This window comes from Felis catus, chromosome C1 (assembly GCF_018350175.1).
Source record: "Felis catus isolate Fca126 chromosome C1, F.catus_Fca126_mat1.0, whole genome shotgun sequence".
NCBI lineage: Eukaryota > Metazoa > Chordata > Mammalia > Carnivora > Felidae > Felis > Felis catus.
Genome location: NC_058375.1, coordinates 141797889 through 141809373, shown reverse-complemented (window position 1 = coordinate 141809373; position 11485 = coordinate 141797889). Strand labels below are relative to the sequence as shown.

Below are 11485 nucleotides of genomic sequence, written 5' to 3'. Positions count from 1 at the left end.
ACAGCAGCGGGAGAAGCCCCGGAGTACTGCCGGGGATTTCTTCTGGCCCCTCTCCAGCGTGGTTTCAAAAGTTATGGGACTACAGAGGCAGCCGCCATCCCAGCTCTGAGCTTCACCCGGAGGCCAAGAGGGGCAGAGCAGCGGGATGCGGTGGAGGGGCAGTTTTTTGTTTTTTTTTTTTTTTTCACATCGTCTCCAGGCTAGCGTCAACAAAGAACTGAAAGCAAAACCTTCTTCCGGCCAGCCTTGTGGCCTGTGCTCCGCTAGATTTGGGCCCTGCAGGCAGCGGAAGGCGCGTCTCTTCTCCGCCATGGCAAGTTACTTTTCTTCTGGCTTTTACCAGTCAGGGTCTTTCCCGTCCCGTTATCACGGTCCCACAGGAGCGCGCGGAGCCGGGCGGGCGGGGGTGAGAGGCTGTCGCCCGCGGCGCGCGGGGAGGCCCGGTGCTGGCGGAGAGCCACCTGCCGCGGAGGCCAACCCTCCGGCAAACCTTGCCCTGACTTTTCTGCACCTGCTCCTGTGGCAGTGTCGCGCGCGCTTGAAATTCATAGCAGGCTGTGCGAGACAGGCACAACTCCAAAGGGACAGAACGCCACGGCCGCCTCCCTCACCCAGTGTCTCGTAGTCAGGGACACAGCTGTCTCGTCGAGGAGTAGTTTCGCAGGCTGTGTTTGGGCTTAACTGTTGCCTCCCACTCCTCCCACTCCTTGGGGAACAAGAGCGGAGAAAATTACCCAGAAATAGAGGCCGCTGTTTCCTTTTGAAAAGGGCCAGCAAGAAGGATTCGAGCCAAGGACTCAAGTTGGGAAGGCATCCTGATGTCTTGTCTGCATTAGTGAGAATTCTCTCTGGTGGCCTTAGTTCTTTTTCCAGGCACAAAGGGCTCTGTGTTTTCGCCATCTGTGCTGGCTAGCAAGAACAGTTAGCAAGTTCAAGATTGAGCCTTCTGTGTTCTTTCCATCAGGCGCTTGAAGGCAGTGGCAGGGCCTTTAGTTATTAGGGTCCCGGAAATGCCAAAGCAGTTGCTAGATTCCAGTATGATTTTGTTTATTGGTACCAGTAAAGGCAACGTCAATGAAAATAACTGATTTTTTTTTAAAAAAGAAATATACATGGATGCAAGGAATGAATCTAATTATTTCTGTCTAGTGCCTTACTTACAAAAACAAAACTAACAGTTTTTCTTTATATCTTCTGGCTTTCTGACACTATGGTTGGAAGTGTCTTAAAATATATCATTGATACTGGAAAATGTCATCACCTTAATAGCTCTTGGCCAAAATGCTGGTCTTGCTTCAAAATCCTGTATCTCTGTGGTGACTGTTGCAAGAGCTATTTTCAAGACATCTCTTTTTCTTATTGCTGGATAGAAGAGGTTAATAGCTGTCAGGGAGAAGTTCCTTTAATTTCAAGGATAAATTAAATGCAGACACTTGAATAAAGAAATAATGGTGTTAGTATTGATGAGGGCACAGGTGGAGTAAGATTTCCTGAATTAAAATTTATTGAAAGTTTTTCTTTGACGTTGATGAAAAGCAAAAAGGAAGCTAATTTACTAGCCATTTAACCATTGAGGTTGGTGTGGACCATTAGAGCCAGATGTTGTATACAGACAAATCTCCTGTGAAGTAGAATTCCTGAAAAATCTCTTGTCGTTTCTTTTTCCTCTGCTAGGAAGAACTATTTTGGGATAATTATATCATACCAGTTGGGACTAGGATGGAGGAACACATATATTTTTACTATTTCCTATGCAATCTAGCTGTGAATATTTGAAGAAACGATGTTTTCCTCCATTGGAAGTATCTTTTGTAACAAATACTTGATAGATTATTATGAGTTTCATTTTTAGGAGACACTTTGTTTTATATGTCTCAACATGAGCCATTTTCGTCTCCTATTCCTCTGTCCCTTTGCTATTGTTGTGAACTCTTCTTTTGCATTTTTAAATTACATTTGACCATTAATTAAAATTTGACCTCAGCCTTCAAGGCTTTTCTTTCATGAAGCTTTCTTTGACTGCTTTAGCCAGAGTCAATCTTGCTTCCTAATCCTGGATGGTATCTATTGTATATTTTAGCATTTTATTTTGGATGGTCTTGTATCCTTCTCAAATCGTCTGTTTTCCTGTGTAGAGAAATATGTCTCCTTTTGTGTGCCTACCAAGCTCTGTTGAAATGATGTGTTTATGTGTCTGCCTTTCTCTCTCATCCCTCTCTCATCCATAAGGTAGAGGCCTTTATTTTAAATATTGGTAATCCTAAGGCCTATCCAAGGCTATCCCCACATAATAAAGCTCAGTAAATTTTTTATGGGGGAACCAAATTTTAGGGCACGGGGTATGTTTTATTTCTTTGTATGTGTCATCTATGGTACCCATTATATTGCCAGACATAGAACACATGCTTAGTTATTACTGTATTTGTTAACTGATAAACTGTATTTTGTATTACTGTATTATATTAACTGTAGTTGTATTACTGTATTTGTTAATTGACAAGACACTTTATAGTCTAAGAAATTCAGTGTACACTGTGAACTTAAAAACACTTTTTCATCAGGTGCATTTTTGCCACCTGATTTTAACACTTTTTTTTTATTTTTAGTTTTTTAATTAATTAATTATTTACAACCGAAATCCACCAATTTTTTGAGAAAACGTAAATGCCATAAAATGAAGTGCAAATATCACCAAGTGAAAGAATCAACACCTAACGAAAGAATTACTAGAACACACAGATGATTTTTAAGTACCATGCAACATACTACTCAACACTTTGTAAAAAAATGTTTATTATTTATTTTTGAGAGAGAGAGAGAGAGAGAAAGAGAAGAGAGAGGCAGAGCATGAGTGGGGGAGGGGCAGAGAGAGAGAGACCTAGAATCCAAAGCAGGCTCCAGGCTCTGAGCTGTCAGCATGGAGCCGGATGTGGGGCTCTAACTCACAAGCCATGAGATCATGACCTGAGCTGAAGTTGGACTCTTAACTGACTGAACCACCCAGGCGCCCCTTGCCACCTGATTTTGACAACTACTAGCTGAAATACCAAAGAGATGCTGAGAGAGTACATATCCTGGGGCAGGCATCATTGACTTTCATCATTTTCTGTTGAATTCCTACTATGATACATGAGGATTTCACTTAAGTAATATCTGCCTTTTCCTACCTTCCAAGTTTGAAAGTTTTAATATTATTTAAAAATTTCCTATGGCATATTTTTGTAGCTTCCATAATATTCTTAAAATTTTGATAGAATGACCTGCTTTTCAGTAGTGTAAGAGGAGATTATTTTTTTCTCAACTTCTGTTAGTTCAGTCTTTATTCTTAAATTGGCAGGGTTGAATGTTTCCATTTTATTCTGTAGTCATACTTAAATCTTAGTATTTCAGAGACTTAACAAAATTAGTCTAAAGTTGGTTTAAAAACCAATAGGAGTTTTTACATTATTATGCAAATAGTAAATACTGTTTATAGCCGCGCCTAGTACCGTGCTGTGATTACTTTTTCTCCTTTTAGTCCAATGTCATGTGTATTTTTCCTTTTCCACTTGACAGGCAAATGTTCCCATCAGCAGTGTCAACTGGACTGGCAATTTTTGGTACTGTATAAATTAATTCAAATCGTGCCACACTTCAGTTTGCTTATGATCTTTAGGTTGGAGTCCCTTCAAATGCCAGAAAGCAGTGGAGACTTGCTATAGGTGCCAGCACCCATACTAGCAGGTCAGATTCTCCCTAAGTGTTCATTTAGCTATTTTTTTAAGGTAAAATAATCTTTAAGTCATCTGCCCCGGCCCCCCTTCCACCCCAGCTGAAGGTTGTCACCCAGCTGCCTTCACTATCCTCGTGTGTGTGTGTGTGTGTGTGTGTGTGTGTGTGTGTGTATGCAGGGAGGGTAAGGAATGTGGAGAGACAACTGGAGAAGTTGTTTTGCCACTAGTTTTTCAACTAATCTTTCTGGTTTTGGTCCCTTTTTCATTTCAGTTGTCACCTTTCCCGTGAAACCCCCTTTCCTTTTTCAGGGTTAGATCCTTTTCTCTCTCTTATCCTTCTCATACTTCTGTATATTTTCAGTCTTCCAGAAATGTGTCAACTGGGCTTATTCTCCTTTTTATTCTTATTCTTTACTTTTATTGTTTTACTTGCTGTTGGGATGGACAGGATGCTGTGTACTTAGACTGTCTTCTTGACCGGAGGTCAGAAATAGCTAGCTTACACCCAGCGAAATCCTATTCTGAGTACAGAGTCCTCTGAACTGACAGCCCGACACATCTTTGTGATCTGTTAGCCTTATGAGATATCCTGTCTTCCCTGGAGGTAATTTAGGATAGATTAAGTCTGAGCTGTGTTATAATCAGGCTGGACTACCTATGTAAGCACTGAGAACAGCTGATAGGCCCACTTCCCTAAATGGGCTGGGGAACAAATCAAAACATTGAAACCGAAGCCCTTTACCTGAATAATGTAAGAAGTTAGAAGAGAGTGAGCTCAGGGAAGGGTCTACTTGCAGTTGGTGCTCTGTGCTCAGCATAGTGGCAGGGTCTTCAATAGCATATGCTCTTAGTTGTTGAATTCTATCTCACGTACGTGCCTGAAGGCAGGATTTACTTCATTGCAGCCCCACCGTTATGGCTAGGGTTTTATTTATTTTTTTTTATGGGGCCCTTTTTTTCTAATTCTGACCAAAAAAAGTAGGGGATGTGTTTCGTAGTGGGTTATGTGCTTTGGACTGTACAATTGAGAAAACATCTAGCCAGACACAAATAGACACTTTTCTAAAGAAGACATCCAGATGGCCAACAGACACATGAAAACATGCTCAACGTCACTCCTCATCAGGGAAATACAAATCAAAACCACACTGAAATATCACCTCACACCGGTCAGAGTGGCTAAAATGAACAAATCAGGAGACTATAGATGCTGGAGAGGATGTGGAGAAACGGGAACCCTCTTGCACTGTTGGTGGGAATGCAAACTTGTGCAGCTGCTCTGGAAAACAGTGTGGAAGTTCCTCACAAAATTAAAAATAGATCTACCTTATGACCCAGCAATAGCATTGCTAGGAATTTACCCAAGGGATACAGGAATGCTGATGCGCAGAGGCATTTGTATCCCAATGCTTATAGCAGCACTTTCAACAATAGCCAAATTATGGAAAGAGCCTAAATGTCCATCAACTGACGAATGGATAAAGAAGATGTGGTTTATATACACAATGGAATACTACTTGGCAATGAGAAAGAATGAAATCTGGCCATTTGTAGCAACGTGGATGGAACTGGAGAGGATTATGTTAATTGAAATAAGTTAGGCAGAGAAAGACAGATGCCATATGTTTTCACTCATGTGTGGATCCTAAGAAACTTGACAGAAGACCATGGGGGAGAGGAAGGGGTAAAGAAAGTTACAGAGAGGGAAGGAGGCAAACCATAAGAAACTCTTAAAAACTGAGAATAAACTGAGGGTTGATAGGGGGTAGGAGGGGGAGAAGTGGGTGATGGGCATTGAGGAGGGCACCTGTTGGGATGAGCACTGAGTATTGTATGGAAACCAATGTGGTGATAAATAATATATATATTGTATATATATATATAAATATATAAATATATAATATATAATGTATAAATACTATACATATATAAATTATATATAATAAATATATAATTATAATATATAAATATATAAAAATATATAATGTATAATATAAATATAATATATACATATATAAATATAAATTTACTTATAAATTTATAAATATACAATATATATAATATAAATATAAATATATATAATATATATAATATATATACATTATATATATAAAGAAAACATCTAGCCATCTCCAAACTACCATATTTTGTGGTTGGCTTGACTTGTTTTCAAACTTAAATTTTTACAATGTGTATTTCTTGATCTCTTCCTTTGTGACTGCTATTACTTTTAGGCCTTTCTAAAATCAGGCAAATATTAACTAATGTTTTCCATTTATAAAAAAAAATTGAGTTCACTTTTTACACTGTACCCCTCAAATTCATGTGGGGTTTATGTTGGTATATGACGTGAGGCAAGGATCTGTCCTTTTTTTTTTTTTTCAAGTGTCTGATCAGCTATACTAGCACCTTTATTGAATAAAATATCCTCTCTTCCACTGGTGTGTGATGATGGCTATATTAAGGAGAATCTTATTTTTGTATTTAAAGAGTATCCTACTATTGTTCTTACAGGCATCAGTTTTGAAAGGCAAGGACTCCAAAGCTTCTGAAAGAATGGTTGAAGTTGCTGGTCATCCGGTTGGCCTTTTTAATGATCAATTACTGACCACAGTAGTGAAGACTCACTTTCAAGATATTAAGAATAAAGGCGGAGTTGTTGAACATGTGATATATCCAACAAGAATCAGGGGCAGGGGAGTTGCAAATGTGACATTCAAAGAGAAAAAAGGTATTTCCAAATCAAATTTTGTAATTTTAGAAATACTTCTGTAATGAAATCAAGAATTGAATTTCATTAAAATGATTCATGGGATTGGTAGAGTTTAAAGTAGCATTTTGAAAATATTATTCTATTCTGAATATATTGGTACAATATTGTGTTAACAAGAATGCATGTGAAAATGGCTCATGATAAAGTTGTTAGCAACTGCCAAATTCTTGAAGACTTCTTTCTATATTTAGAATCTGTCTGGATCTTGGGATGAAAGTGATACATTTTATTGTAGAAAACTTGTAAAATACAGAAAAAAAAATGAAGCCCCCAAGAATCTATAATCTCACAAATATGATAACTCTGAATTTTCAAGTGGCTTCAGCAATATAATCATACCATTAGCTTCTCTTTGTTCAAACCTACAAAAAGATATTCTAATATAGCATCACCTTTATCACCGGTAAAGTTGGATTGGATGAATAGCTTGGATCTGAGATCAGATTGAGCCATTCTGTTCCTATCCCATCCCTGACATAGGTGAGGAGGTTGGATCTGCAGGGGATATTCATCTCTCCAGCCTCATGGAGAGGGGCAGCCTTCTTTACAGCTTAGTAACTGGCAAAATATATTGCTGAAGAAAGATGAGTCTCCATGCCAGCGTCTTGGAGGTAAAATACTATATGGGGTTAGAAGCAGAAGAGAACTTGCTTTTCCTGAGGGAAGATAGGTCCTAGAGAGAAACCTAAGACTATAGATTATAGCACCTTTACCTGTCACCATAGTTAAGTCATTCCTTCTCAATGGGGATGTTATGGTAGGGAGCATGTGAAGGGCTCCTTATTATTTCTTTCAGGGGATTGTTGTGTTTTTGGAAGTTAATATTTTAAACGTTCAACTGGTAACATTGAACCAAAGAGAGAAAGGGAAGGCTCATTCATTGATTTGTTCACAAATATTTTTGACTGCTTATTATTTACCTGGCACCATTCTAGGCCTTCAGGATACGGCAATGAGTGAAGCAGGCAAAATGTTTTCTTTCATGAAACCTACATCCATGCAGGTGGACAGATAATAAACTAGCAAATAAATGAATATATAATATGTTGGGTGCTTGATTAATTTATATATTTATACATTATATATTTATCTTTATGCTTATACATTTATTTGTATATATTAACATGTAATGAGTGCTATGAAAAATATAAAACAGAATAAAGGGATACAATGTGATGGAGAGTACTGCTTTATTAGATTGAGTGGGTGGGGAAGTACTCTTTAGGTGACATTTGAGCAGAGACCTGAATGAAATAATGGAATGACTCATGCAGATAAGGGGGAAGAACATTCTAGGCTAAGGGAAGGACTAGGAAACATTTTCTGAGAGGGTAGCATGCTGGGCATTTTAAAGACAGCAAGGCAGCCTGAGTGGCTGGAGCGGGGTGAGCAAGGGAGAGAGGAAAAGGAGATGTGGTTAGATGGGTAGCTGGGGACCAGATTATGTTAAACAGCCTATAGGTCAAGGCAAGGTGTCTGGATTTTATTCTGGGTGAGATGGAAAACCATCGGTGGGTTTTGAGCAGATGACTGATGAAATGTGACTGCCCTTTCTTCGGTGGTGGCTCTGGCAGCCACGTGGAGAGCACGAGTTCCTGGTCATCTCTGGTTTTGACTAGGGTGGTAACAGGGCTGTTGACTGGGAACTGGTGGCCATTCAGGATTTGCTGATGGATTAGGTGTCATTTTCTGAGATGTGGAACACTGGAGGAAGAGTACTTTTGGAAGGGGAATAGTTATCAAGATTTGAATTTTGGTCATTGAGATGTTTATTAGGATAATAAAGTAGAGATTTCCACTGGCAGATGAAAGTGGAGGCCAAAGAGAATTTGGAAATGATGCATTAAAAAAATCTTTTTTAAATGTTTATTTATTTTTGAGACAGAGAGAGAGAGAGAGAGAGAGAGAGAGAGAGAGAGAAAACATGAGTGGGGGAGGGGCAGAGAGAGAGGGAGACACGCAATCTGAAGCAGGATCCCGGCTCTGAGCTGTCAACACAGAGCCTGACGTGGGGCTTGAACTCACAAACCGTGAGATCGTGACCTGAGCCGAAGTCAGATGCTCAACCAGCTGAGCCACCCAGGTGCCCCAGAAATGATGCATTTAGTGATAGTATCTAAAGTGGTGGGATTGTTGAGATAAGTCTGGGGTTGGGTGTATGTTTGCAAAGAGGTATAAGTCCTGAGGCCTGGGGCATGCTAACATCTAGAGAATGAGAAGAGAAGGAGAATTAGCAAAGGAGACCATGAATTAGAGGAGAACAAAGACAGTGTGGTATTCTGAATTTAAGAAGGTGAAGTCTCCTTATGGCCATAATTAATAGAGGGAAGATTTACTTTTAGGTTTTTGTTTTCTATTCATATATACATTCATATATACACACACACACATATATATATATATATATATATATATATATATACACACACACACTTGTGTGGTTTTAAAAATATGATTAGGATCAAATGTACACATGAAATCAACTTTAATCTGTTAAAGTCGAAGGGAAACCTAAGTGTTGAATTTAGAGGAAAATGAAAAAAAATCTTAGGCATGTTGAATAATAGAGTTGAACATTTCTATTATTAATAATTAATTATTAGTGTGTCAGGCTGCAAACACTTCTGATGGCAGTGTTTCCACTTAGGTGCAAAGAATGTCAGCAGAAAACAGAAACACTGTCAGGCAGAAAAGGTTGGAGCTGCTCAATTTACAGTCTCCCATTTTGGTGAAAAGGTAAGGTGTGATGCCTACAGTCCTGGATCCTGTTTCTTCTGTGTGTTCCCTACACAGGAGACACAGAGCACTCTCATCTCACGACTCCTACAAAAGGAAATGCCAACTTGCTAACCTGAGTGCTAAACGCCAAGCCTGTGTCTTGAAATTTTTGGCTTATTGCCTCATCTGTTTCATGTTCCTATGTGTGCCTTTTGATGCTTTCAAAGTGACACAGAGTTTTTATGCTTATATGGAGGATGTCAGGTAGATACCTAAAGACTTACTTTCAGGAAGAAAAAAAAGTAGGATGAACATTAAAAAGGAGCTTCAAAGAGGCAGGAAAGGTAGAATTAAGAGGAAAAAGTTAAAATTCATTGGTCTGAAACTATTCACTGAGAAACGCAGGGTTCTGGGCCGTCATCTGATGACCTTAAGTTGGAGGACTCTTCAGGGGAACTCCTGTCCATAGAGAAGAACCAGAACATTGTGTATCTGTACCTCATAACAGTGTATGGATTTTGCTTAAGACTTTGGTTCAAATAACATTCTGCCTCTAAAACATATTTGACTAGCTCTTTTTGGGAAATGCACTGAGGGACCGGGAATCCCAAATTGAACATTATGGCCTTGATGGGGTTGTGAGATCCCTGCTGTGGTGCGAGAAACTAGTCTGTGCTAGGCAGGCGGGGTTTGGTTTAGGGCAACTGCTGTAGAGATGGAGAAAGTGGCAGGAAAAAATGTGTTTATGTTGTCCACTCCCCTAGACAGTGCTGTTTTCATTTCTCTCTGTTTAATTTTAGGTCTTCAGCTCTGTAAAAGCTATCCTCGATCTTTCTGTTTTTCGGAGTCAAGTCATTCTAGAAAGTCTGGTAACGGACCTGACAAGGAAAATCCCAACTTTATCCTTCAGTCCTCTGGAACCCAATGGAAGAGTCTCTGTGCAAGGGTCATTTCTGGATATCCTGAGGCTTAAAGAAATTTTGCGATTAAAAGCAAGTTCTCTTTTAGAAAAAAATAGGAATTTTATCAGTGAGGAGAAGTGGAACAGCCAGGGCCCCAAAAGGGATCTCCAGAGAGGCAGTAACTCCTCAGAGTCACCCGGGTCCTCAGTACCTGAGACCACTAGGAGCGGAGAAACACTTGTTCTCGATACAGATGTATTCCTTTATCTGAAAAAGAGCAGATTTTATGAAAGCACATTGAAAAAATGTCATGTTTTCTGTCAAGAGAGAGTGGATGGTGAAATCACCACAATCTGTATAAGAAATGCTCAACAATGTTCTCACCCAAACAATGCAAAGCTTGTGAAAGCACTTATTGAGGAATATTCACTTGCTCTTCACTTTGAGCTTAAAAAAGAGACACTTCTTTTGAAAGGAAAGGAGAATAGAGATAAAAGAAGGATTAAGTCGGCCTGTGAACAAGTAAGTTTGAGGTACCCTAAGGTTCTGATTAATTTTTATGAGACGCACATTGATATTATAGGATCTTCTTCTGACACATACTTGCTTAAAAAAGAGATCATGAAATTAATAAGGCTAAAAAGTTAGGTAATAAAATCTCAGCAATAGTGATAGTGGCAGTCACTCTCCCTTACTGAGCAGAGGCGATGCTGTGTATGATGCTAGCTTTACACACATTAGTCATTTAATCCTTACAACCATCCTTCATTGTAGGCATTGCTATCCTCGTGTTCTAGGGGAAGAACCTAGAATTTGGAGAAGTTAAAACATTTGTCCGGAGTTATCGAGCAGGCAAAGAATGGGGTTAAACTTGGCCTATCTGACTACAAAGATAATATCTAAGTCTTAAAACTTTGAAAAAAAAATCTCATTAAACTTTGAAGAAATCTCACTTTCCCTGCAACCCCAAATTCTTAGAATGTATCTTGCTCATCTCAAAGTTAAACAAATGTGATTGTGATGATGTGAACTGTTTAGATCAAAAGAAAATCACAAGACAAATCTCTCTCTATGTTTTCATTTTTCTTAGCCATATAAATCCCAAGTATTTCCATCTTTTATTTAAAAAAATCATTTTTAAGTTTATTTATTTTGACTCTACACTGTCAGAGCCTACTTGGGACCCAGTGTGGGACTCAAACTTATAAACCTTGAGATCATGGCCTGAGATGAAATCAAGAGTCGGAGGCTTAACTGACTGAACCACCCAGGCACCCTGTATTTCCATATTTTAAGATACAATATTTCATTGTTGTTTTTGTCAATGAGAAATTGCTCTTTACATCAAGTGCCCAATAAGATGTCTTTAAATTTAAAAA

General features: G+C 39.0%; 1 protein-coding gene across 2 annotated transcripts; it reads left to right on the top strand.

Annotated features, from left to right (window-relative positions):
• Positions 1-145: 145 nt before the first annotated feature.
• Positions 146-11168, top strand: RBM43 (RNA binding motif protein 43). 2 transcript variants are annotated; one of them, XM_011285285.4, is made up of 4 exons: positions 146-313; positions 6228-6444; positions 9134-9222; positions 10005-11168. In XM_011285285.4, exons 1-4 carry the CDS (start codon positions 146-148, stop codon positions 10752-10754), a joined length of 1224 nt encoding a protein of 407 aa, XP_011283587.2. In that variant the 3' UTR covers positions 10755-11168. The 2 variants fall into 2 exon arrangements, with proteins under 2 accessions (XP_011283587.2, XP_019693657.2); XM_019838098.3 differs by lacking the exon at positions 146-313 and adding an exon at positions 2929-3723.
• The last annotated feature ends 317 nt before the right edge of the window (positions 11169-11485 follow it).